This window comes from Equus asinus, chromosome 19 (assembly GCF_041296235.1).
Source record: "Equus asinus isolate D_3611 breed Donkey chromosome 19, EquAss-T2T_v2, whole genome shotgun sequence".
In the NCBI taxonomy this organism is placed as follows: Eukaryota; Metazoa; Chordata; class Mammalia; order Perissodactyla; family Equidae; genus Equus; species Equus asinus.
Window position 1 is genome coordinate 419,539 of NC_091808.1, and position 27,202 is coordinate 446,740.

General features: G+C 50.4%; 1 protein-coding gene across 1 annotated transcript in view; it reads left to right on the forward strand.

Annotated features, from left to right (window-relative positions):
- The window catches only part of LOC106844898 (contactin-associated protein-like 4), a 171,046-nt gene that overhangs the window by 112,285 nt on the left and 31,559 nt on the right, over positions 1 to 27,202 (forward strand). Inside the window, exons 13-17 of the mRNA XM_044751479.2 lie at positions 2,237 to 2,434; positions 6,356 to 6,512; positions 18,234 to 18,361; positions 25,164 to 25,334; positions 25,984 to 26,202. Coding sequence (XP_044607414.2) covers positions 2,237 to 2,434; positions 6,356 to 6,512; positions 18,234 to 18,361; positions 25,164 to 25,334; positions 25,984 to 26,202 — 873 coding nt within the window. The remainder of the gene's footprint in view (positions 1 to 2,236; positions 2,435 to 6,355; positions 6,513 to 18,233; positions 18,362 to 25,163; positions 25,335 to 25,983; positions 26,203 to 27,202) is intronic.

The following is a 27,202-nucleotide window of genomic DNA, read 5'->3' on the forward strand; positions in this document are numbered from 1 at the left end:
ATTTGCCCCATCAACACCGTCCAGACCATGACTGTCCCCTCTTTATGGCTGCGGTGAAGGCTGGGGGTCCTCAGAGGGGCAGCAGTGCAGCTTTCCTCATCCCGTCTTCTCGCTCAGCGATGTCCTCCTGGGATGTCCCGCTGCCCGCAGGGACTCTGCTGTCCTCAGAGAGGTCAGCGGGATGATGATGCGATTCGGTCACTGTCCGCAGCGCTTGCTCTGCAGTTCTCGCTGCCCCTCTGTGACAGTGTCACCGCCCTCTGTGACAGTGAGCCCCTGCCCGGAGCAGGGGTGTTAGAGCAGACATCCAAGACGAAGGGACAGCTGGGCTCCATGGAGTGTCAGGGAACCCCAGAGTAAGGGGGACAGGGCCTCTGATGGCTTGGGGTGGGGGAGTGCAGAAGACAGACCCCTGGTGGGACCTCGCCCTGGCCTCTCTCCACCAGGCAGCTCAATGCCAAGGCCAGTGAGGCCTGAGGAGGGGCGGCTGGTGGAGGAGGCCCTCCCCTCGGGTCTGCATGAGACGTCTGAGCTGACGGGCCTGAGGCAGGGTCCCCAGACCCCCACCTCCTCGCGTGGCCCCAGAGCACATGGTTCCTGTGCACTGGGAATAGCATCACAGGCGTCTGGGAGCCCAAAGGCCACGGTTGGATGGACGCTCATCCCGGCTTTGACCAAGGGCTTCTCCGCGTCTCCCACCGGCGGGGATGGGCTGGCGTCCTCGTCAGGGCACAGAGCACCCGCGAGCCCTGTGCATGGGTCTCAGAAGATGGCATGTGGCACAGGGAACGGAAGTGACTTTCCTGGCTCCTGTCGCCAGAAACGAGGCGTGTGCCGCCGCCTGCCTCCGGTGACAACGTTTGGCACAGATGGGACTTCCTCTCGGCACGTGTGAGAAAGATGCGTTCACCCTCGTTCTCTGGAGGTCGATTTCCAAGTCGTAACCTCTGGGTTTTCTCGATGCCGTTCTTCTTTATTCCTCCTGGGGACGTGGGCAAGGGGAGCAGGTGCTTCTGACATTGTCGCGGGTTTTCCTTGAGGTGCGAAATCCACCACCTGTTTTCTGCTGACACATGTGACGAAGGTGGACGTGCCGTGGTAACCGGGGCATTGTAATGACAAGAGAGTCAGTGTCACTGCTCGAGTCCCCGTGGGCCCAGCCCCTTCCTGGAATTAGCCTGGTTTCCGTAACTGAGAGTTCACCGGCTGAGTTCAGAGAGTGACCCCCAGCCTGCAAATCATCAGCTGTCGGAGCAGACATGGACAAGCGCCACCCACCATCCGACATCCTGCCTTGGGTCCCCTTGGGCTCCTCTGCTCTTCACTGTTGATTTGCAGCCCCTCAGCTACCTCGAGGACGGTCTTGGCCCCTTTCCTGGGCTCCGACCCCTCACCTGCATCAGGTGGGGCCCAGTGAGCCTCGAGGAGTCGGGAGGGTGGGACGCTGCAGTTGGCCACGGGCTGTGCACATGTCCACATCCCCCTCCTCAGGCCACATATCCCAACGTGCAGGATGAGATGCATAGGATAGAGCAAATCAACTAAACCACAACCATGGACGGCTTTCCAGGCCCTTTAACTGGACAGATCCCAACAAGAACAGACCACTTGACCGGCTCTTCACAGATGACGCCGGGGGACTGGACCCACATGTGGACTCAGTGCCACAGGGCCCGCAGTCCAGTCCTCGTGTCCAGGTGGACAGAGGTTCTGCTGGGGAAGAGGTGGCCAAGGATGGTGCCATCTCAGGCCGGGCCTCCCACTGTGGGCAGGGGCCGGCGTCCAGCCGGGGGCAGGCTGCTCCTGGAGCCTCTCACGTCAGGCTGTGCTGCCCCCAAGGCCACGGTGACCTGCCTGACCGTGAGGGCCGGGAACGCACAGGTGCTGACGGTGCAGGCAGTGCGCGATGGGCGCCTTCTCCAGCGAAGAGAAGGGTTTGTAAGAGTAGAAAGCTGCTGTTTGATTATGTTACTTTAGATTATTTACAGAAATTTAATAACTCACTTCTGCTCCTTTCTCTCTCCTGTAAACATTCCAAATACGCAGAAGTGCGCGTTTTCCTGAAAGGATCAGCTCAGACACACACTGACACAAGTCGTGCCAGGAGGACGCCCTCCCGCGGCTTAAGGTTTAGGATCCCGTCTCGTTGGCCCCGTGTCTCCCACTAGAAGGCGCTGAGCACGCATCCCGTGTCCAGCTCAGTGACGCTCCTCTTTCTCTCCCTCTCTCCCGAGAGACGTCCCGTGGACCATCCTGCAGCACAACGGCTCGACCTTCACCAGGGTCAAGGGCACAGACCGGGAGAACCCACACAGGGCCACGTTCCAGTACGCAGCCACAGCAGAGCAGCTGTTGGCCACCATCACCCGCGCTGGGCACTGCCAGCAGGAGCTGGAGTTCCACTGCAGAAGGTCTCGGCTCCAGGACGCTCGAGGTGAGTGGCCCTCAGCCCCTCGGAGCCACACCGACAACCCCAGGTGGGACGGCCCTTCCTGGACCTGACCTGACCTGACCTGGTGAGTGAGGTGCATGCAGGTGGGGTGCAGGTCCGGCTTGATCCAGGGACAGCTTGCTGACCCTGCAGAGGGTAGACAGTTACCCCAACTATTTTCCATGCTCTGTCTTGTGTGTCCAGTCGGCTTCTAAATGCTGGTTCAGGGTGTGCATTTTCTCCCTTCAGAACATCTGACTATGTCACTGTTTCTCTTCTGTCCCTGTCAACTCCTCATGTCCCCATTCTTCATTGCTGCAAGGCTTCCATCCCACCCCCTGTTTCTGGCCTCTAGATTTTCCAAATTGTCCAATGGTTCGCTCTCTATGAACAGACAAATCTTTCCAGATTCTGGTGTCTTTCTGGACTTTGTTTCCACCGTGCACTCTCCTATTTCAGAAGCCCTCGGGCCTTGCTGGGCACAGGGACCCCCTGACACTGCCCCCATGACTTAACCTGCACCTGCTCCCCAACTCCTGGTTCCTTAACTTGGGCCTGGGTGTGGCACGCTGAAACTGATTTATAATGACTTTAGCTTGTCCTTGAATTTTGCAAATCACTCCTCTTTCTACCAACTGGGGAAATGAGAGAAGAACATAGGGAGCCTCTAATTAAAGCCACGTCAGCCAATATCACCTTCACTCCATGTCTTTTCCTGCAAAGGAGCAGAGTCACAGGTCAAAGGTCAGGACAGCCAATGGCTCCCGGCCCCTGGTGTGAGCTGTCATGATACATCTCGTGTCCAGAGGACACTGCTGCCCGGCCCCTGGCCCTCAGGCAGGTCTCAACTCTGGGCCCCACAGCCCGAAGGGTCAGGTCCCCCCACACCTGGGGGCTGGCCGCCTGCTGTCAGTGTGGCCTTCCTGCCTCCCCCCCAGATGCAGAAGCCCCTCCTCCTGGCTCCCTCGGAGCTCAGCTCTGCCCTCGGCCAAGCCCCTGATTCGCCCATGCCTGGGACCTGAGGGAGGTGCTGGGTCCCCTGAGCCGAGGGTGCTTGTCAGGATGCCCTTGTCATCCACCCCTGTCCTGCATTTATAGGGAACATGAGACAGCCCAATGCTCATTTCTTAGTGCATCTTTGCTGAGTTTTGACCACTGAATTAAAAACAAAAGGACATGTGAATATTGAAGTTTGTTCTGAGGAGAATGAGCAGAAGAAGGTGCCCCGGGGTGAGGGAAGCCTGTCACTAAACAGAGGGGAGGCAGCCAGCAGGGCCCCAGGGAGCGGAGCGCAGGGGCTGGCCATGAGCGCCCACTGCCCACAGGTGGGCCCCTCCGAAACAGAAGGAGTGCTCCCAAACAGGGCAGGAGAAGGGCTGGAACCCGGGAGGAAGGCTGCACTTGCCAGAGGAATGGCCCTGTGCCTGCCCCGAAATCGTGTCCACCCTCACACGCAGGGGCGACTCACACCCGAGAACGTCCAGTAAAACTGTCGCTTAGACGTCCCAGAGCCTCTGAGGGGACAGCTGGAGGCAGGAGGCGGGGAATTTGACGTCATAGTTTGCACACTGTGACATGGGGTCCCTCGGGGCCCAACTTGTGCTGCAGGTGACTCAGAGCATCAGCTCTGTCCCGGGTGTGGGCGGGGTCCCAGGGGCTTAGCGGGTGGTCCGAGAACAGGCAGAACCCCGGGGCTCTGTGCGTGGAGCCAGGAGGCAGCTGCCTCCTCCAGCCTCCAGCCTCCAGCCTCCAGCCCAGGGCTGTCTGACAGAACGCAGGTGCGCACAGGTGGCCCTGGGGCACGGGGCGGGTTGGGCAGACAGCGCCAGTGCAGAGTCTTAAGGAGTTGGGATCCGGGTGGACCTTTAACGATGGATGTGGCCGGAGCATGTTTCTGGGCAGGTCCAGCCCTGGTGTCCAGCAGGTCCAGGTAGAGCTGCTGGGGTGAAAGGTCAGAGGACAGATGGCAAGGATGCTTCCACCTGGGCTGGAGGAGGTGTGTGTGGGGGCCTGTCTGACGACCACAGAAGGAGCTTTGTGTCGAGGTGCCAGCACCTGGTGCCCCCACAAGGTTCCTGCAGATGGTCTGGGCCTCAGCCTCCTGTGGTCCCAGCCCTCCCAGGTGGATCTGGTGGGAGAGCATCTCAGCAAAGACGCTCCAGCGAGGGTGACAGCACCCGGACGAGGGCCATGTGCCTCCTGCAGATCCCTCACGTCTGCAGGGCCAGGGTGTGAACGTGGATAAACACACAGACAGACAGACCCAACGAGCCAGTTGTGGTGGAGACAGAAGGAGAAGAAAGGCCAGGTGGGGGTGAGGTCAGGACGGGGAGGGAGAGAGGTCCCAGGGCTCAGAGGCTACAGGGGCAGAAGAGGGAGACGGGGAGCGAGGGCCTCAGCTGAGCGTTTAGGATCCCTAGGGTGGTTCAGACGTGGGTGTGGAGGGAGCAGTGCCGGGGGTGGGGAGGCTCAGGGGAGAGGAGCAGCACCATGCCACCCGGGGGCTGTCCGCTGGGGGGCTGGGGCCTGAGGCTCAGGAAGTGTGACTCTGGGGGTCTCCCAGCCAGAGACCCAGTTAGGAGCTCTTGGAACGCGACTCCTCATGCACCAGGAATTTTCCTATTTCTGCCTTTATTTTCTTCTTTATATCTTCCCTTTGTTTTATTAATTATTTCTTACACCTTCCCCAAATCTCTAGAATACTTAAAAATTCCAAAATGCAACCAAAAGACCCCAGATGTCATTAAAAGCATTTGATAATTGCTGTTTTATTGGAAAGATTGGGGATCTCACGTTAAAAACGCAATTATAAGTTGGATTGCAGTGATGTTTTTCCTCTTTGATTTCTGAAAGCATAATTGTGAAGTAATTAAAATTTTAAAGCATCATTATCAAAATATCTATTAAATATTTTAGAAACCTTCTGCCTCAGCAACAAGCTCTTGGCTTAATTGGGAAAAGATGTGTCTTTGCGCACAGCTCGCTCTCCACGGCCGCTGGGAGCTGGCGGCGGGCGGCAGTGGGTTTGCTCATGAGCGGCTGTCCAGTCTCACAAGGGGAGGGAGGGTCCCAGTCTGACAGGGAGCTGGGCGCGGTCACACATTCTGATACTCCGGCCTGTGGTGACCACTCATGGTTCAGAAGGGAGTGTGGAAAAGGCCAGCATCTCTGAGAGTGGATGCCTTGGACGGTTCTTCGGGGTGTATCCACCTCCTCTGGCCCCTCTGGGTGGTCGTGCGCCCACATGCTCTCTTCACATCACCTTCTCCCAGGTTTGGGTGCTTCCTGGGGCTCTTGGCAACGCCCTACCATCTTGTGCTGCAGGCCTGGGCATTCAAGAGGCACCCAGTTCTGTGTTGGAATCCTGGCCAGGCGGCCACGGGCTCCAGGCCACAGTCAGGGGCACAGCTGGCCCCCGAGCGCAGGAGGAAGGTGTGTCTCTGCAGACGGACAGACAAGCTCTCGGTGCAGCTGAGCCCAGACAACCCCGCAGATGGTGTACCACTCGGGGCCCCACAGTGCCCACTCGAGGCCTGCAGCCTGGGAGCCTGGGTGAATGCACAGGGGGAAGTCAGGGCCTCCCGGAATGTGTGCGTTGTGTTGTTTTGATCCAACAGGCATGTCAGCTTCCCCATCAGACATCGGCTTCCGCTTATAAACAGCTGCTGCTGCTGTTTTAATTGTGACAGTGACTCATTCTTTAATGTGTTTCTTAAAGAAACCGCATAAATTTGCCTATTAAAAATTACTTCATAGCCTGACTAAAGGATTAGGCTGTATTGTTCTGTTTGTGTGAAGGAGAAAGTCATCGCTAAAGCAATTTCTCTTTGCTCCGTAGGTTTCTTGATGATAAGCTGGGAGGGACGGGGCTGTCTGGGTGGTGGGGACCCAGCGGACGTCACCTGTCTCACACTTGTCTTTCAGATGGAACCTCTCTGAGCTGGTGGGTTGGAAGAAGCAACGAGACACACACTTACTGGGGAGGTTCTTTGCCTGAAGCTCAGAAGTGTACTTGTGGCTTCGCGGGGACCTGCATAGATTCCCGATATCATTGCAACTGTGACGCTGACCGGGATGAATGGTGAATTGCCTGATTTCCTTCACAAGACCTGGTTTTGTTGTTGCTTAAAATGCGTCTGTTCAGGGGCCGGCCCCGTGGCGCAGCAGTTAAGTGTGCACGTTCCACTTCTCAGCCACCCAGAATTTGCTGGTTTGGATCCCAGGTGCGGACATGGCACCACTTGGCACGCCATGCTGTGGTAGGCGCCCTGCATATAAAGTAGAGGAAGATGGGCATGGATGTTAGCTCGGGGCCAGTCTTCCTCAGCAAAAAGAGGAGGATTGGCAGCAGATGTTAGCTCAGGGCTAATCTTCCTCCAAAAAAAACTATGTGTCTGTTCAGGTAGGTATTGCACAAGCTGGTCCAAAGAATGAGAGACTGAGGTATGTCCGGGCAGGTTAGGAACTACGTGGTGATGAAATAGGATCCAGTTAGTCTGAAGCCTGATCATTAAGATCAACGATTCGCTGGTTTTCTTTCTTTCTTTGATTTATCAGTTGTTTCATATTTCTGACCTGTTTATTGTGGACAAGGTCAAACTGTGAAGCAGACAATAATGCTAATGAACCCATGTACCCATCACCAGCTCATGGTCAGCCTCCACTCCTTCGTCCCCCGCCCGGGTTATGTGGAGAAAACCCGTGTAGCACGCCATTTCACCTGTCAATATTTTGTTTTGTGAAAAACAAAACGGTGAAAAAATTTCCTGTGAATCATGTACATTTTTTTTGCTCAGATGATATCAGCCTCGTTAAAGGTTTAAAAAGGTTTAAATTCTACCTAATTAAGTTCACTTCAGAGATCTCTCGTTGACAGGACATCATTTCCGAGGTGTGCCCCTCCAATGTTGTTGACACTAAGGAGGTCCCCAGTCCAATAGATGGCGCTTCCTGCAGGAGGTGGGCTGGCACCACAAAGGCTCGGAGACGCCCCCAGGAAGGCGTCCACCCAACTCCCAGAGGGGTCCAAAGGTGTTTGATCATGTGGTTGGTCAAATTCATTTATGTCTGAAAACATATATCACAGCGTGGGCCATACTCTGGAAATACCAACCCACGGAATACCGAGGATTTAAAGACGGTCCTCACAACTATTATACGGGAGGAGTGTCTCCCGTGGATAGAAATCTGTGAAACGAGAAAATTTGTTCATTACACTGGAGGCTAACCATCTTGCATTTTATTGCATATTGGTTTTGTTTTTTTTTATTTATTTGTAAAGCAAAAATGTTTAGAAATCTCTAGGACTTGTGTTTCAATATGGATTGCCAATTCAGAAACATTTCAGTCAGCCCAAAAGCTTCAGATGTTCCATTTATATGCTACCCGATGAGCATTGGTCATGGACCCCAAATCACTTTTAAAAAGTAAAGTTTGATCAAAGTGCTGTATTGGGCTGCAGAATGTTTGGTATCCTCAGGAATCAGTCCACTCAGAAGGGAGCCCACCGTTTCCGTGGCCAGCTGTTCGTCTGGGTCACCTGGCGTGCACAAAGACCAGGACACTTTGGTTGTAGGATATGATTGCAGAAGTCAAAAAAGGTGCTGAAATAGAGTATCCTGGAGGGCAGTCTACATGGAGAACACTGGTGCTTTTAAAATGCATCCTTGTGTGAAGGACACTTTCCCTCTTACTCATTTCCAAGTTAAAGAGGCGCCCAGGCCACAGGTGGGGCCTCCTTTCTCCCTCTGCTTACAAATCCCAAACAATATCCCACTTTATCAAATAAATGCAATTTCATCTATCAGAAAATATATTTTAGCCTTACTTTTAAAATGTGAGCACCAATCATTTTTCACAGTCAGTGTCTTTCACAGCCAGTAGAATACCCTGTAGGCAAGAAGATTTTTGATATTAAATGGAAACACAGCCTTTGCTACAACAAAGACAGTCCCTTGCTGGCCCGCTGCAGCGAGACCACCACAGGCATCTCCTGCTTCCTCTTCCTTGTGCCAAGTCGCTGGCCATCTCCCTTTGCGCCTCCATCTCACTCCCAGCTCTCGAGGACACCCCAATTCTACACACCCCCAGAACTCCTGCCTCCCAGCTCCACATAAGCAGTTGGGAGCGAAGGCTGGGCCACCTACTATGAGAGAGTTTGGGTTTGCAGGAGCCTGGATCGCCCTGTGGTGACCTATGCACACATTTAGAGAAAAAGCTATGTCCTTCTTCCAAGATCCCGTGGAGCACTCTGCTGGGACTAGCACCCTCATATTACTGACTTTACACTTGGGAGAGGCGGCAGCCACAGGGGAGCTGGGCTGGGATCCTGGGCCGGTGGCTCCTGACTGAGCCGTGCGGAGGAGATGAGAGGACCCAACGCGCCACTAGCCCGGTCTGGGTCGGATCCATGGAGCGGAGCAGATGGCATGCATGCCTCGGACAGTAGACTCCGTCCTTTGCTGGAAAGAAAGCTTGGGAAGAAACAGACTGGCAAAGCTGCCACATCCTACACCCTTGTCTTGACTGTTTGGAAGGGTTTGGAGGCTGGTTGCATCTCCATGAGGGTTTATTTGTGCCATGTTCGTACACGTATCTGGTTGCAAAGACCTCACCTGAGGCAGGTGCCTTGGTTGATCCGTGTCCCACTGGAGATTCAGCCTCGCCTCCCCTCGCTGGCACACGCTCTGGTCTTGGGAAATGGACTGAAGACTCGGAGAGGTGTACATGCCGGAAATGACTGACTCTCTAAGACTCGCCTCCTGACCGTGTCCCCAGGACAGCCAAGGGCACTGGCAAAGGGAACGCCCCGTGGAAGGGGCCCTGGCTTGGCTGGGAAGAGCAGGACTGGTGGGGAGGGGTATTGCTATAAGGCTGAACCACAGGAGCAATGGGGTAGAGAAGATTCTGGAATGGCACTTAACCGCAGGAAGCCAAGTGGATGCAATGTCTCCAAGGGGCGGTAAGTCGGGGTTACAACCTGCCTTAGAGGGGTCAAGGGGACAGCTGACAGACCTAGAGGAGGGTAGGGAAAATGGACAGCCGATGACAGCACTGATGGACCTCCATAACCAGAAATGAATCCAGAGAGGTGGTCTGGAAAATGGCATAGGAGGTCGTGATCCCTTTTCCAAGTCAGACCGTGGTTCCGGGAAGGCCAGCATCCTTGCGGAAGGACGCTGTGATGCCAGCAGGTGCGTGGAGTAAGTGGTCCCGCTCCCCCCTGCAGGGTCCCCTTGCACGGGGGGCGGGACAAGCTGCCCTTCTGAGGGTGGTGGTGCAGGGTCAGTGTGTGACCTGACTGATACCTTGTTGTGAGTCGTTGGTACAGGCTGGTGAGCGTCGTACCCTGTTGATGTTCACACTGCAGCACGGGGCACCACAGGACCCTAGGAATTAGAAGTGGTGGCCATGTAGCAGTGAGGTAGTGACACAAGTATGTCATGGCACAAGTGGTGGCATAAGGGATGGACATAAAGGTGGTGATTAAAGGATGTCTGTGGGGTGGGAAAGGGCTGTGCAGATCCCTGGGGTTCTGGAGGGCTGTGACTCCTCTTCACTAGGAATGATCTGTTTCCAGTTGTGGGTTTGCCTGTGGACCCTTGGCCAGTGCCGTGGCTCACAAAGGGTCTGATGTGCACGTGGGTGGGCAGAGCATCCTCTCAGACGCAGAGCTGTGACTGCACACGTCCCTCATCTCTCCGCGTCCCTAGTGCACAGGAGCTGCCGGTCACACAGTGTTGGACTAACGGTCACTGAGAAGCTCAGCCAAAGTGACAGTTTGGGGATAAACCCTGTGGGATCAGGTCAAAGCAGTGGTGGTTGTGTGGGTCTCTCCCCAGTACCTGCAGCATCGCTGACCCCTCTCGTCATCCCGTCCAACGACTCAGTGGGGGAATCTGTGCTCCCCCTCTGCACAGCTTGGAGTTGTGTGGTTCGAGGCCCTGGGGCGACACTTCCTCCAGTGGACCCTGAACCAGAGCCATAGACACCACCTGGTCCCTCTGGGCGACTCGTGCCGGCGAGCTCAGGCAAAGTACGAGCTTCATGTTTGTGGCTGTGAGGACTGGCTTCTCCGTAACGGGGTGGGGAGTCCATCTGGAACCCTGAGCATCCTCTGGCACCGACACACCCAGCGTTAGCAATAAAGGGCCGGCACAGCAACCGTGGCTGGCAAGGGAAGGCTGACGGTCAGACCCTCGGGAGCAGGTGTTGGCCCACCTCTGGGTGGGCAGCCTGGACCTGCAGCAGTGCCTCAACAGAGGGGACTCTAAGACGAGCAGGGTAGGGAGCCAGTGAACTAAGACCTCAGAACCCCCTGCAGGAGCTACGGCGTGGCCCCTGGGGCTGCTGCTGCCACCACCCTGAGAGTCAGCGACGGGACAGAGCGGATTCAGTGTGGACCCAAGTGGATCAGTGCAGGGCGAGGGGCGGACTGTAGCGAGCCTCCAGATGCCATGCAGCCAGGAACGCCTTCACCTCTCAACTGGGACAAGTGCCGGCCTCGGGAGTGGCCTTGCTGTGCAAGACATGAAGGCAAACCAGAGTGTTAGCATGCCCAGCACACCCCAAGGATGGTGAGGAGTGACAAAGTGTGCACAGGGGCTCTCTGCTGCAATGTGTCTGTTAGTCTGGAATTAGTCAAAATAAAAGTTGCAAAATAACTCAGACAGAGGTGCGTGTGTATGTGTGCACACGTGCATTGACAAGCTGATTCTAAAGTTTAGATTGAAAGAAAAATAGTCAAGACAATGTTAAAGAAGAAGAAAGCTGGAGGATTTGTGCTTCTGGATCTAAAACCTGTCAGTGGCTCTGCTAACCAAGAGAGTGTGGCATTGGTGCAAAGACAGACAAGGATCAACGGCAGCATAGCGTGTGCCGAGACGGAGTCACGGACACGCGGTCCACACAGACACGGACGGGAGGGTCTTTTCAGTGAGCGGAGCCGAGTCAACTAGATGTCCATGTGGATGAAGTAAATCCTGACCTTTACTTCATACCACACAAGGGTCAATTCCAGGCAGATTTCCGAACAAATATGAGAGGCAAGGGAATGAAGACTTTAGGAGGAAACAGGAGAGCGTCTCCTGACCCAGACCTCCAGAGGGTTGCATTCCCGTTTCCCATTTTTACTACCACATAGTCCCTCTCTCCTTAATAATTTATCTACTTATTTATGTTGGTGTGCACTTATGCATTTTTAATTTCTTCGTGTGTTACGATCCTCTCTTATCATTATTTAATTTGACGCTTCAGCTGCTCCAGATTTGGCTGGCGGGAGCCATTTCAAGCTGTGTCCTTTGACACGTCCTCATCGTTCTTTGAACATTTTGTTCCCTTCTGGCAAAACAGGAACTTCCAGACTCACCTCGTCCTTTCTCTGTCCGGCATTGGAATCAGCCCTTCCTCCACGGAGCCGGTTCCTTTCAGGGAAGGGATTAATGCTCAGAAACTAACTCTTGGCGCTACTTCTGTGTCTCTTGGGAAAGTTTTAAAGTTTTCTTTGTACTCATTTGCTGCATTTTCTGTTAAAGTTGGTGCTAAATCATTTTCTCTGGTTTCTTGGTCTTAAATGGAGATATCGTTATTTCCTCTAGCTGGTTGTTACTTACATATTTGAGGCCGTGTTTTTATTGAATCCTGTTGGTTCACTGAATTCCTTTATTGTTTGAGTTCGTTCTGGCAAAGATGCTCGAGGGTTTTGGGGACATGTTCACATAACCCACAGATACGGCTCCTTCTTTCTGGTGACTCACCTCACTGCTTTCTCTCTGCACGGAGCGTCGGCCGCTCCTCCAGCTCCATGTTGACAGCAGTGGCGCCCTGGCCTCATGGTCTTAGTGGAATGTCCCCAGTGTGCCCGGTAGGTGAGATACTGGCTTTAGGATGAAGGTGTTTAGATGACGTAAATGTTGATACCCTAGATGCAGATATGGATGTAGATACAGCATTTGCCTCAACAAAGAAACTCCACTTTGGGGAACTTCCTGTTATTTTCTCTGCGACAGACTAAATGATCAGTTTGTGGCGGTCCCACATGATCTTGGGAAGAAGCTGTATTGTTTCTAATTGGATGTAACTTTTGATCACTACTCGTAAGATCTACCCACTGATGATGCTGTTGAGGTTTCCTGTATCCCTACTCATGTTTGTCTCCTTTTTCTGCGAGATTCCCCTGTTGTCTGTGGGTCTCTATGACCCCGTGCGTTTTCTATAGATCTCACTTTGTGAAGGCGGTTGGTCTGGTATTTGATGCAAGAGTGTTGATAACCGCCGTGCCTCATCACGGTTGTGGCTTTTGGCATTGGCGCCTACCCCCTCTGTCGCTTGCGGGTCTTGGGTTGGATTCCACTGTGACATGGCACCGCCACTCATGCACCTGCAGGTCCTCTGCTCCCTTTCTGAGTCCCTGTGTCCGAATCAGGTGTCTCTGGTTTACAGCCTGCAGTGGTGTCTTGGTTTAGGGGCCAAATTTGAAAACTTTTGTCTTTTAAAAGGTGAGTTAAGGCCATTCACATTTATTGACAAAACTGATATGTTTGAGTTCAACCTTATCATATTATTTTATGTGATGGTTGTTAATACAAATCGTTATATTTGCTGTGTTTATTTTTTTCCTGATGCATATTCATTGATCTTTTTAAAAATCCTTTCTTCGTTAAGTGGAGAAGCTTGCTTTTTGTTCCTGTGGTTACCTCTGCAGTCGTTTCTTTTTAAATGACTTCATCCTGCTGTTTTCTTCTTTAACCCATTGCTGTCCGGCTTGTAGGCGGCTCTGCTCTATTGCCCGTATGATCATCCGAGGCTTCTCATCTCCCCCTCTCTCCCCTCCTACCCTCCACATCGTTCCTGTCTCGTCAGAAAACAGCCCTAACGATGTACAGCCTGCGTCATGTGAAATGCCCATTGTCGTCCTCACCATCATTTCAGCCTCAGGCCTGCAGTTGAACATAATAAGGCTCCATCATCATCGTTTCTGCTGAGGTTCCCCGTTTCCTCTGGTTTGGCTGAAGTGCGTGTTGCAGGAGATGCTTCAAGAGCACAGTGGATGCCTCTGACGATCCATCCCCGGTCTGTGAATGCTGGTACTTATTCTGCAACCTCCGTACTTAAAGGACACTTGGCTGGAGAGGAACCCCGTGGTTCCACGTTTCCTTGAATATTTTGAACACGATATCCTCCTGGTACCTTGACTTGCACGTTACTTTTGAGAAATCTGATGCCCTTGTTCGTTATTTCACCTTTTTGCCTCAAAGCGCTGGTGATTTTTCCTTGTGTGTAAAGTCCCGTGCTGTCACCAGGACGCATCGTGGGGTGACAGTGGCGGCGCGTTTTCTCCGGTGCTTCTGCGTCCCTTCATACACAGCCTCGGGCTCCCTCTCCCTTCAGGAAGATTTACTGGATTCCAGTTGTGAATATGTTATGGTTTCATTGTTTCGTTGTTTTGTGTTTCCTCTTAAGGGCCTCCGATTATGTAGACATTGGGTTTTCTTTGTCTTCCTTCCATTTCAACTCTCTGATCCACTTTACTCTTTTCTTTATCAGATTTTCATTCTTTGAGTTGTTTTGTGGATTTTCTGCAATGACCTTTATTACGTTTTTGCCTGAATCTATTGTCTCACTGGCATGTTGTAATTATTCCTCATTCTTGTATGATTTTATAGGGTTTTTATTTTTATTCCTTAATTTCCATCAACTCTTGTTTCCTTTCCTCCTCATGGTCTTCCATTTTTGTTCTTAATTTTTGAATTTCTGATCCACCGTATGTTGGCACATCTTCTCCTACTTGTTTGAGGATATTTAGTTTAGTTTGGAGGGTCTGTTATAGTTTTATTCACTTCCCTGGAGGTTTCTTTGGGGGGTTCACCCCATTGCTGTTTTCATTTTGTTTTGCTTTGTTTGATAGTAGATTTGTATTTATAAAGATGGTCCCTTTGGCTTTCTGAGGGCGAGGCTGGGGTTGGCAATAGTTTACATTCTCCGAGGTCCAAGCGCCCCCTCCGGTTAGCAGCTTTCTCACGGATGACCCTCCACCCCCTGCATTGAGAGTGCCGTGTGAGGGGAGGGCTGCGTGTCCACTGCCATTTTTCTTGATTTCTTTCTCCTTCCAGGACCCTACGCTCTGCGCTTCCTTCTTTTCCATCACACCACGCGGTTTCCATGGGGGCGTCTCCTCCTTCCTCCTAACCCTCCTGCCCAAAGCGTTTCCTCGGCAAGCTTGCCTCCCTGAGTCCTGCGTGTGTTATGTACCCCTCTCCCTGTAGCCAGTGCTCTGTGTCCACGTGTCCAGTATTTTCACACTTGGGGTGGACTTCCCCTGTCTCTGGCTGTGGTTTTGGACAACTCTTAGGTTCACATCTAGCTTCCCTCTTCTCTTTCATGTTCTTTCTCCAAACTGCCCTTGTTCTCTGCCAGCATCTGGGACAGAGTTGGGCCAAGGGCTCGCTTGTCTTCTCCATGTTCTGTTTATAGACGACTCATACACATGCGTCCTGTCCTCCAGCTTCCAGGTGACAGGTGTCTGCAGGGATCCTCGTTCATCCCTGGTCTTGATCTCGTAGAAGGACGTGCTGCCATCGACACTGGTTGGGGATGGCGTCAACACTTCAGATAAATTTAGAGGGGTGGACGTTTTTACGTTAAGGAGCTTTCCAACTCTCTAATTTTTCTCATAAGTATTTTTATAGCAGTCAGTAGCAAGGTCTTAAGTACCTTTCATTAGTTTTATCCCTAAAGATTTTATATCTTTGATGTTATTGTGAATTGTATCATTTTACCTTTCATTTTCATTTTTGTGTTCCGGGTACATAGAAAAACAATTGACTTCTGTATAATTGGCCTTGTGTCTGGTAGCCCTACTAGACTTGTATTTTTAATCTTAATAGTTATCCTGTAGATTCTTTTGGATTTTCTTCACACATAATCATTTCATCCGTAATTAATTACAGTTTTGTTTCTTCCTTTCCACTCATGATATTTCAGTTCTTAAACTTAGATGGGTACATTGGTGTTTATTGCATTGTTATTTAAGCCATTTTCAATGTCTGATTTATCTCTAATATGGTAAAAAAATGTAACTGACTAAGCAAGATTTTAGTGATAACTTTTTTTCTGTAACTTAAATTGTTATAAGAAGGTCAACATCTATCTCTCCATTCATTTGGAACTGTCTCCACATTTAGTCATAAAAGTTGTTCTCAGTGATCTTGCAGGCAATGGGAACACTTCTGTTCTCCCCAAAACCGTGGCTAATATTAGAGCTGGCTCAGCATCTCTCCCCTCTTCCTTCCCAATTTCTGAAACTATCCTGAGCCACACTTTGTGACCCAAAAGTCCTCTCAAAACAATGAGAATTGTACACTTTCTTGGAAAGTCATAAATATCATTTCCATAGTTTTAGGAGTTCCTAAAAATGAAGTTTAAAAGTTCTCTTATTGAATTCTTGAGGCCCGTGAGAGCATGTGGCAAATGCACTGTTTCTAAATTTGCATCGCAGTGGACGCTTCGAGAGAAACAGAGAAAACACGGAAAAACCCTGAGCACCTCTTAGCTAGGCAGGTCTGTAGGAGTCTACACTCACCCGAATAAGACGGGGCCCTGGAGCCACGTGCACTCACACCACACTGGTGAAGGCCATCTTCCCTCAATTAGGCAAGAACATGGTTTTCAAACCGCACGGAACAGAAACTTACTTCGTTATCTTTCTTAACACACAACGACACACTGAGACAGTTGTTCAGTATTCTCAACACTCTGGAAATATTGCTAATGTTAGAGCCTCAGTAAACAGCCGTGGTTTCTGAAAAATAGATCTTTAAAAATTCAAAGACCCATAACGATAAGTACAACATCGGCATTTCCCTGAAGTGTGCTCTGTCTCGACAGGCGTGAGGGTTTGTGCCGTCCGCAGAGATGACGGTCGAGGACAGTCATTAATTTGATTGCTTTCTATCACGTTAATGCCCCGGCTGACTGATCACACATCATGCACATCCATACGCCATGGTTCTCCCTGTCTACTCTCTGTTTATCCCAATGTCAAGTTTAATGGGCCTGGGAAATCCAAGATGTATCTTCTTCTTTGTCATAAAGAAATAGAAGCTTGGGCCAGCCCTGGTGGCCTAGTGGTTCAGTTCTGTGTGCTCTGCTTTGGAGGCCCAGGTTCAGTTCCCAGGCACAGACCTATACCACTCGTCAGTGGCCTTGCTGTAGCGGTGCCCCACATACAAAAGAGAGAAAGATTGGCAATGGATGTTAGCTCAGGGTGAATCTTCCCCAGCAAAAAAAAAAGAAAAGAAAAGAAATAGAAGCTTAGGGGCTGGCCCTGTGGCCAAGTGGTTAAGTTCACACGCTCTGCTTCAGCAGCCCAGGATTTCGCTGGTTCAGATCCTGGGTGCAGATGTGGCACCACTTGTCAGGCCACACTGAGGTGGCATCCCACATAGCACAACCAGAGGCACTCACAGGTAGAATATACAGCTATGTACTGGGGGGCTTTGGGGAGAAGAAGAAAAAAAAGAATAAGATTGGCAGCAGATGTTAGCTCAGATGCCAATCTTAGAAAAAAAAAAAAAAGAAGTAGAAGCTTAACTAGGTGAAGCAGAGGATCGTTGAGGCTAAATTTGGCAAATAATCCGGTTCCTCCAGTAGACTATGTCTCACTGTTCAGATTTAATATTGATTTCTTTGTGTCTCAGGATACACACTGCGTACAGCTACAAGATTGTTTTTAACAGAGGAAGACAAATTTAAATAACAATTTCTATTGTAGTTTGATCTAAAAGTAAATGCTTAATTTATCTTTGATAACTTTTTATTTCTGGTGAATAGAGAACTTTTAATTGCACAAAAAGTAGGAATGACAGCGTGTCTAGGAACTCGACTCTTTTTTCCAAGTCTGGACAGAGGCGTGATTAGCAGGTGTATAAAGGATAGAAATTAGTGCTCACCCAGTCCCCACAGAGTCAGGATATTAGAAGGTCAAATCAGAAATCCACATGAAGTTGAAGTGCCCCAGAAATACATGAGGATGTTGCAAAAAGTGTAAACAACCCCTTGTTTCAGAGAAGTGGAAACTGGCCCAAGTGGAGTGGGTGTGCGCCAGGCCAGCGGCCCCTCCAAGCCCTGCTTGCACTTTTCCCAGAGATGAGATGTTTCCACCAAACGCTCTCCTACAGAGCCGCACGGACAGCAGTGCATCTCCTGGTAACTGAGGGCTGGGGTTACATGTGTGGCCAGTTCCCCTGCAGGCGTGTGGGAGGACACCTTCCCACATCCCACCAACTGACCAAAGTTCAGGGAATATTGCACTGAATTTTATTCCCAGCCTGATTTCAAATAAGTTTTTTTAATTATAAAATCAATAAGGAGGGACAGCGAAAAACTTAGCTTTTTTAAACGACGAAAATAAAATTCTGAGCAAAAAACTATGTTTACATTTATATATTATAAAGAATATTGTATATTAATATTTAACTTCACCACTGCAGGGTCACCCACAGGACACTTAGTAACGCATGAATGCATAAATACTGCATTTAAATCCCGTGCTGGTACCATACTGAGAAGAGCAGTCGGCCGTTTAGGTTGAAGCGTGACCTCGGGCTGGCCCGATGACCTCGCTTCTAAATCTGCCACCAGCCTCCTCTGAGGTCAGTCGGTGGATGCCAGTCTGTGCTTGGAATGGGCCCACGAACCGTGTTACATGTGGGTGTCTGGTGGGCAACCCACCCTCCCTGGCAGGTAGGCATGTGGAGCCCATTCCACTGGTCCCACACGCTGTTAACAGGTGTTTCTCCCACAGGACCAACGACACAGGTGTGCTCTCCTACAAGGAGCACCTGCCCGTGATGCAAATCGTGGTCACAGACACGGCCCACCGGAGCTCCGAGGCTGCCTACAGGCTGGGGCCTCTGCTGTGCCAGGGGGACCGTAAGTAGCTCCCTGAACTCTTCTTTTCCATCAGCGGCCAGTCAGTGTGGACGGCAAGGGGGCTGCAGGGTCTAAAACAGCACCCTGCACCTGGAGACCCGTGCTCCATCAGGGGTTGATGAAAAAAGAGAGATTACGTCCCTTTCTAAAATTAGGAAATCGATTGATGCCGTGTCTCTGTTATTCAATATTTGGTGAAATATTTACTTTGCTGTGAAATGCAACACAAGAGCCTTTGAGAAAGTCTTCCAGCCACTTGGAGACACCACAGCCCTGTCCACTAGAGCAGGTCAACTGCCCTGGGAGGAGAAGTTTCCAGAGAGCCCACGGGCGCCATCAGGTGCACAGACACCCGGCTCCATCTCCATCGCCCAGTAAGAGAACCGCAGATCCACGGAACACTGTGAGACTCGGCTTTCCAGCGGGCACGAATGGCTGAAATCAGAACATCAGCTGGAAACAAGCAAACTGATGGGACGGTGCGAGCTTTCTCTCTCTCCTTCACCTCTCAGCTCTCGCTCTCCTTTCTCTCTGAAGCGATGGCCCCTACCGTGGCGTCCGGTCACCATGTCTGCGCTCTAAAGCAGCATTTTACAAATGCAAATGGCAGTTTTTATGCCACTGTACATTTCCATCAGACTGTCTCCGTGACCTCTTCCCACTGGGATGACACAGGGGGCATGTCCCATGAGGTGTGCCTCTGACACCACGTGACTTCTGATGCTCCTCACCATGTCTGTCCCCTCGATCATCAACCCTTCTCACAGATTTTCTATTCCAAGTCTTTGACCAAAACTTGAAATGAAAATAGAGGAAATATTATTCTAAATTAAAACTGTGCTCGAGTTTATGTTGTTGCCGTCGCTATTGGTATTTGGAAGAGCAGGTGTGTTTTGGAAACCACGGGAACTCCAGAAGGTGTGCACTATGCTGTAGTTTGCGAAGCTCAGGCAGAGGTGGGGTGCACAAACAGATGTGGATACCAGCTTGCCCCCCGCCCCCAGCATCACCCCCGATTTTTACCCAATTCTCGTTCAATTGTGTCCCCCTCCGCCATCTGTGGTGCAGGTGGAGGGAGGGATCTGCAGCCTGAGGCACAGAGAGCGGGCAGTAAGACCCTCTGCTGCTCGCCCTCGGGCTCCGGGTCTGCCCCCATACAGCAGTGACCCAAGACTGCTGAGTGCAGAAGTCACATGCTGATGCTGGGGTGGACTTTTCTCCAAGATTTTACTTGGCTCTTTCCTCTTTCTTGGCTGCCAGCAGCCCCCACTGCTCCAGGTTCAGGATTATTCTTGGGAGAATTTTGATTCCATTTCCCGATTAGGGTCTTAGTCTGTGGGTGCAGACAGGGATGACATTCATCTTGTTTAAGAACCATCGCAGGCTGGAACGGACCTGCCAGAACAACCCACAGCCCGTCAGACAGAGGCTGGACGTCAGCTGGAAATCAGGTCAGGACCCGCACTGGGGTTCAAAACAAACTTGTGAGAGTTATGTTTGCTGCCAACGGCACTTTTTAATTTTACTCATTGTTCTTCATGCCATCAATTGTGGGGAGAGGTAAATTCTGTAAATGCTCTTCATGGCACCGTCTTCACCCAAAAGTCTGTGTGGGAACATTTCACGTGTGGAAGGAGGTATTTCTCACGTGCACTTTCCATTCGAGGATCTGAACCACAAAGCCCTTTTAAATCTTTGACATTTGAATTCTGCAACCCATTTTATTCACTGTGTTTCTTTTCAGATAGGTTATTCCATTAAAATTTTGAATTTAAGCATCTGTCTTGCTGCTCCTGCCAAAGACGTGCAGTTGGAAAACTGTTCTAAGAAGTGTCCTGTGGTCTGAAAAGCCATAGTTGGGCCACTGAAATTGGTTCTTTCGTTCTGTGTGCAGTGGGGAGCCAGAGCTCCAGAGTGCATTGCCGTCTGAGGTGCGCACAGCCCCAGGGCAGAGGACTCGTTAGACAATTTCATTAATTTCTCCTCCATTTGGCTCTGCCACATCAAAACCACTTCAGACGAAGGTGGATCACTCCCATTTTCAAAGACCCCCAGACAATAGCCCTGAACAGATTTCTCTGGTGTCGATCCCACCCGGGGCCTCGTAATGCCCACCATTTTGAAATTGCTACAGTATTCTTTCTTTTCTTCAACCTCCCTGACTGCCCCACCCTCCACCCCCTTTCTCTCCTCCTCTCCCTCCATCTCCCCTTTCTCCCCTCTCTACCTCCTACTTCTGTTTCCACAAATAATGTGGTCAGGATTATAGGAAGATGAATTATGAAACCAAAATGAAAGGAGTGTCCTACCTTCTCTTTGGCTAAAGAAAAGAGGAAATATTGTCAGGACATTTGGGCAAATACTTATTGAGTGCCTCCAGTGATGCAGCAGGGGGCAAGACAAAGGGACAGCACCGTCCTCCCAGGGCCACATAAAATGAAGAAGCATGTCTGTGCGCACACGTAGGTAGCCGTAGACTAAGTAGGGAGAAGATGGAGGAAGGTGAGGGCTGTGGAGTCTTCCCTGGAAGGTACCATCTGGGTGAAACCCCACAGGACTCCCGGACACACACTGGAAGCACGAGGAAGGGTGTTCCAAGCAGGGGAAATAGAGTGTGGAGTTCCTGGCCCGGGAGCCAGCACTGACTGAACCCGGGGCGCTGGGGGTAGTGAGAGCTGGGTTGAGATTTATCTGAAGGTGAAGGCAAAAGAGTTTAAATGGCAGATCGATGTGAGTTATGAGCAGACTCAAGATAACGCCAGGCGTTTGGTCCAAGTGACAGAGAATGGAGCCGCCGTTAATGAAATGGGCTTTTATCAGCTGGGGGACCGATATGAAGAGCTCAGGTTTGAGCACACTGATCCAGATGCTTGTGAGATGAACTCGGTCTCAGAGATGAGAGGGAGGAGACTGGACCTGCTCACGTGGCATCCTGGGGAGAGGCTGCCCGCCGTCTACAGGAGTCATCAGAGGAGAGGTCTCCAGGCGAGTGAGTGTCCAGAGAGAAGGGAAAAAGTCAAGGACAGAGTCCTGGGGTTCAGAGGTCAGGAGGTGGGCGATGGTCCAGGATTTCTGGGCAGACAGAGCCTGAGAGGAGGAGGAAACCGAAGAGACGGGGCAGTGCCTAGGGAGGAGGAGGTTCCCCGAGCAGAGCTGCTGCAGACCACGCAGGAAGGCAGGAATGACCATCCGACTTGGTCGTCTCAATTCCTCCAGTGCCAAATCCAGCTCCCAAGCTGCACCCAACCCCACAGCTGCATCCACTTCAGTCTGAGATGCGTGAGAAGTCGCAGAAGTGGTGCATGCAGAAAACTAAAAACCATCACTCACTAATTCCTTATCTTGCACCAGAATAAGGTGGGAGAGCTACTCAGACCTCTGAGTCCAGTTACTTCCTTCCACTTCCTGCGGACCTCTGATTCTAAGTGTCTATAAGAATAAACAGCAATACTGAGAAAAAGCACAACGTGTGTCACTATGCTCTAGACGCTGAAAGCATCTGTGTGTGTCTTCGGAATATTAATAATTTTGTAGGAGCTCCAAATATCGGAATAGTTGTGCACAAATCCAGAAGCAATATAAGCAGTGAAGACCCATGAATGCCTTTTCTCTGAGGTGGCTTCTAAGGCTGTTTGTCGTATGAATGACTCTGAGGAATAATTATCACTTTCTGTTTGCCATACCAATTTATGCCGCGTGTGCCTCTGTGCGAGGTAGTGGATTTTCTATGGAAACATATATGAATAGCTTTGTTCCCTTCCAGCTGAGCTATGAAACAAAAACTGTAATTATATCCAGCATAGTCCATCATTTTCATTTCAATTTTGCTTTATATTTGATCCCAATTATTATTTTCCAAAATATTTGAAAACAACATTAGGAATTTCAAAAGAGGAACCGCAGACATGAAGGATTGGTGCCTCAGTCTTCAACATTCTCAGAACAGGAGTCACAGCCACCTCGGGTTCTCTCTTTGCTAAAAAGCCACGCTCACCAGTTCATTTTCTTAATGCTCAGAAAGATGAATTTGACTAAAGAAACAGTTCTCATCCTAGCATTTTCATAATTTCTACTCCCAGTCTTAAAAAAGCAGATTGTTTATCTTTTGTGTATGTTTGATTTTGGAAGCAAACATCCTTGTTTTATAAAGTAATGTGCCTTTAACGTGATCTCTGTTCCTTTTTAAACGATAATTAATTTATTATTAAGATAATGTATTAATGGGTCAAAGAAAAGTTTAGAAAATAAAATATTTACAAAATCGCCCTTACTCCAGTCAGGCTAATGAAATTCATTTCCCTACGTGGGCAATGTCTGTCTGTGTGTCTGTCTATCTATTTATCTCCCTTTATATGTTTGTGTGTGTACACACAATGTGTACACACACATACACCATATATATACATACTGTATACGCACATAGACTATACATGTATATATATACCAAGCACTACAATGTGTATATAGTTTATATACATGTTGTATACATGATACTGCTTCTCCCTCTACTATGTAAATAACTATTTGGATTATGTAACCATTTTGTAACATACACACAAGCACATGCACAGGAAACAAAGGTCGCCTTCAAGCAGGCCTGTTATCAAATTCGACCTTTAAGGGTCATTTGAAACTGTTACTCTCTCCTAACAGATGAAGTTGGTCTTTATCTTCTCCCAGTGACACAGCAGCGCATGTTCACCTCGGCACCTGGAGCTCATGGCTCCACATGGCGTGGCCCTGGAGCCCTCTCTCCAGGGAAACCGGGGCACCCAGGAACCCCTGCCCCTGGATCTCCCCCTCCTCCCTCGAGGCCCCCAGAGGACTGGGTGTCCCTGAGGGTGCAGGTGACTGCAGTGGTGCTCACCCTCCTGGTCACCCATCCAGTTCCACTGATGACTTGGTGACCGGTCAGAGCCGACATTAGTCAGAAGGCTTCAGCAAGTGGGGGACAAGTGGTGTCACCCCTAGACGTGGTCATGGTCTAGACGGGCAGCCCATGAGAAACAGGTTCTAATCTGCTCATTTAAACCAGTCCCAGAGCTTCCTCTTCAGTCTACTTATAAAATTGAAATGAAATAGACCTTTAGAATTTTTTTTCTCCAATTTGGGTTTTTAAGGAGCCCAAAGTTTCCTGATGACCAGTCAGCCCATTTTGGGGAGGAGTCGCTTATTTTCTCTTTAATGCCATCTTAATTCAAGCTTTTTCTGTAACAGTTCAACTAGAAGAGCATTGTGGTCCTTCCACATGTGGCTGCAGGGACCCCAGGACCACAGACGAGAAGTTATCCTGTCAGCATCTGGCATAGCCTGCTTCGCTGGGTCCCTAGGGCAGACGAGCACAGGAAGAGCTGGAAAGAGGAAATTAAGATGTTATGCTCCAGATAGAGAGCAGTAAAACATCTTCAAAATGTATTCTCCAGGGGAAACACAGCCAAAGGAGCTGTTGGCCGCATAAGAGCCATAGGAAAACCTGCGAATTGACTCCTTGATTTGGGCCCCCACCAGAGAAAGCTGGAAAGCAGACAAGCAATGCTCTTGAGCTTTCACATGACAGAAAATCAATGCAGATGCACGCATGGCTCAGCGCAGAGGCAAGCCCGTGGTGGCATCTGTCCTCTGATAATAGAGTGGAGGGGTATCTGGGGTCACTGTTTTCTGACCCCAGTACATAAACTCATTCTTCAGGAAAAGCAATTTAGATGTGAGGATGTTATCAAATATTGTCAATTATATGCAGTGTGCTGCGTAAATTAAAGATCTGTATTTCCGATGCATGCCCCTACGACTTTGGTGGCAACGCCAGCCCCTGTCAGAGCCCAGGATGGCACAGCTCACTGACCGGTCGACACTGACTCCTTGGAGACAGGTCACATTTCACCATGCTGCATCAGTTTGTTCTGTGCAATCCAGCGTCCAGCCAGATGCAGGACAGCTCACAGCATCTTCTCCAAAGGGAAGCTGTGGACAGCCAAGAACAGAGTGAAGGGCAGACTAAAGCTGTAGTGGGACAGTCCTGTAAACTCACCTCTGTCACATGATCAGATGTCTTTTTAAATTTCATTTCAATTAATTTGCTAATCTTTGGGAAGGTGCTTTTTTCAATTTGAGAAACTTTAGATGTTTTAAGGCATTTATTTTTCACTGATTTTGAGCAATATGAAGTGATACCAGCAGAAACCAGTGTGAGCAATGTGACAACTTCCCAACCCGCCTGTGTAAGGAACAGTGGCAACATGCTAGTGTGACCACGAGAACGTCATCGTAACTTGAGATTCCTGTTCTCCTGGTTGGTCTCTGCTTTCGAAGAGGATGTGCCACCTCCCAGCCCCAGTTAGGGTGGAAGCTCCCACCCTGTGGAAGTGGCTTTGACTGAGGGATGGGCCCTTTGACCTGTCTGGATTGGTAGGTTAGGATGGGCAAGCCTTTGGATTTCTGCAGGATTTTACTTAATTCAAAGTTATGTGGATGCCTAAAATTTAAAATGATGAGTAAATTAAGGTATGATAATAAAAGCGTGGTAGGACATTGTCGGAGCAAAGCCATTTCCTCCTAGATGATGTGAAGGGAACGCTGTTGCCCGGGGTCCCTTTCCCCACGATGATGGAGGGCGCTCTTGGTTGACCCCACGCTCCCGATTCTCCTAAGATCGTCAGGTTTCCATTCGGGGTACCATAAGGTATGTCAGGAGAAGGTCACACAGGAGACGAACACGACCCCCAGGGTTTGCCCACCCTTGACAGCAACCTTTCCTCAACTGTCATGAGCTTGTTTTCTGACGTTTTCCCTCCTTTCCCACAAGGATTGTTCTGGAATTCCGCCTCCTTCCACACTGAGGCTTCATACCTTCACTTCCCTACTTTCCAAGGAGAGATCAGCGCCGACGTGTCTTTCTTTTTCAAGACGATGGCTTCATCTGGGGTGTTTTTAGAGAACCTGGGGATCACAGACTTCATCAGCCTCGAACTGCGCTGTAAGTTTCCAGAAAATTCCCTGGAGCGGTCATTATTGGACAAAGAGCCCTAGAGATGGTCCCCTGTCTAAAGTGCTCTATGCCTCCTGCACCAGCCAGGGCCGACTCTTCACTCATTTCTAAGATTCTGTGAATTCCACGAAGCAGCTGTAAGATAAACTGCATGAGGCTGATAACACACTTGAAAGCAGACAGGAAGAACCCGTCTTCACAGGCCCAATTTAGGAAGCGTTTCACTGGGTGTAAACAGGGCTTTAAATTTGACTAGCTCTTCCATGAAGTGCTCACTGATTGCCCAAACACTCTCATTGTGCAAGCCCATAACACGTGGTCCACGCCCCTGCGGCTTGCTTGTAGAAGCATATGAAGTTCTAGACTAAATTCCGCATGCAAATCCAGGTCTTTATGGTGTCTCTGCATGGGAAATTATCTTTTCAATTCAGTACGTATCAAAATGAATAGCACATTCTGAGCTTAAATTCTTTAAATCAGTATTTTCCCAAATATAAGATAACTTTCCCCCTCCAACCTCCCTCAGAAGATCGTTTCCTGCATTGACATTAATCCACGTGGGTGTCAGACACTCGGGCTGTTCCCGGCGGATGCTCTCCCTGGGGACATAACTTCATTCTCTCTCGTCTGATTCCAGCTCCGGTGGAGGTGACCTTCTCCTTCGATGTGGGAAACGGGCCCTGCGAGGTCACCGTGCAGGCACCCACTCCCCTCAATGACAACCGGTGGCACCTGGTTCGAGCCGAAAGGAACGTGAAGGAGGCGTCACTGCAGGTGGACTGGCTCCCACGCGGGACGCGCGCTGCCCCCGAGGACGGGCACATGCTCCTGCAGCTCAACAGCCAGCTCTTTGTGGGTGAGTGCTGCCCTCAGGGCCATCCCAATCACACGGCTCCGGTGGGGGTGGCTCCAGAGAAAAGGAGACGATAAAACAAGGATAGCGGCACCCGTAACTCCCCAACCACGCTGCTGTCTGCCCATCGGGCACCTGTGGCTCCAGGCGCCGGGCCGGGCACTTCCTGCTTGATCTTATCCTCATGGCACCTGCCAACAGGTGACTTCCCCCGTTTCACGGACGAGGAAGATGTGGGGGAGGACAGCACACAAATGCCTGGCGGCTCAGGGCACCAAGCCCGCCCAGGACTTGCTCCCAAGCGGTACCTGGTGTGCGCACACTCTGGCCACTCTGTGTCCAGTGCAAAGCGTGGTGGTCAGCTGTTCGCACCTGCTGCTGTCTTTGCTTCCAGGTGCAGAGACGCCTCTGCCAAGGGAGCCCCCGAAACAGAAATAGAGGGAGACAGGAGCCAGTGGCCCTCATCTGACATCCTCATCCCCTCTCGTGCCCCGCCCTGACCTCCGCCTGACCCCGGCACAGCCTCCCGGGTTGCAAACAAACCACGTGGGCCTCCTTCTCTACTTGCTGTTCCTCCCGCAGGCCTGGAGCAGCGTCTCTGCTGCGGTGGGGGCCCTGGGGTTCACTGTGGGTTGTGTTGTCCACAAACAACTTTATTCTGACTCGGGGTTCAATCAGACAGTGGAATCAGCCCTTCTGTGGCCACCCCACGCACTTCATACACATAAGGACGCTAGTTATTGCCAACTCCAGTAAATGAAAATAATCACAAACTATTCCTGGAGTATCAGAGGTACAGGTTTGAGCTAAATTCCTAGGAGTCCTACTCATTTTCATTACTTAATCAATCAAGTCTTATCAGCTTCTTCTAGCCAAAAGATTAAGCTTATAGTCACATTTGACAAACACAATTTTTAGTATTTTCTGTGTATTTGTTTTTGCTTTTTTCAACTATTTTATTTAATTGGAGAGATTTATTGAGATTTCTATGCCTAGGACACTG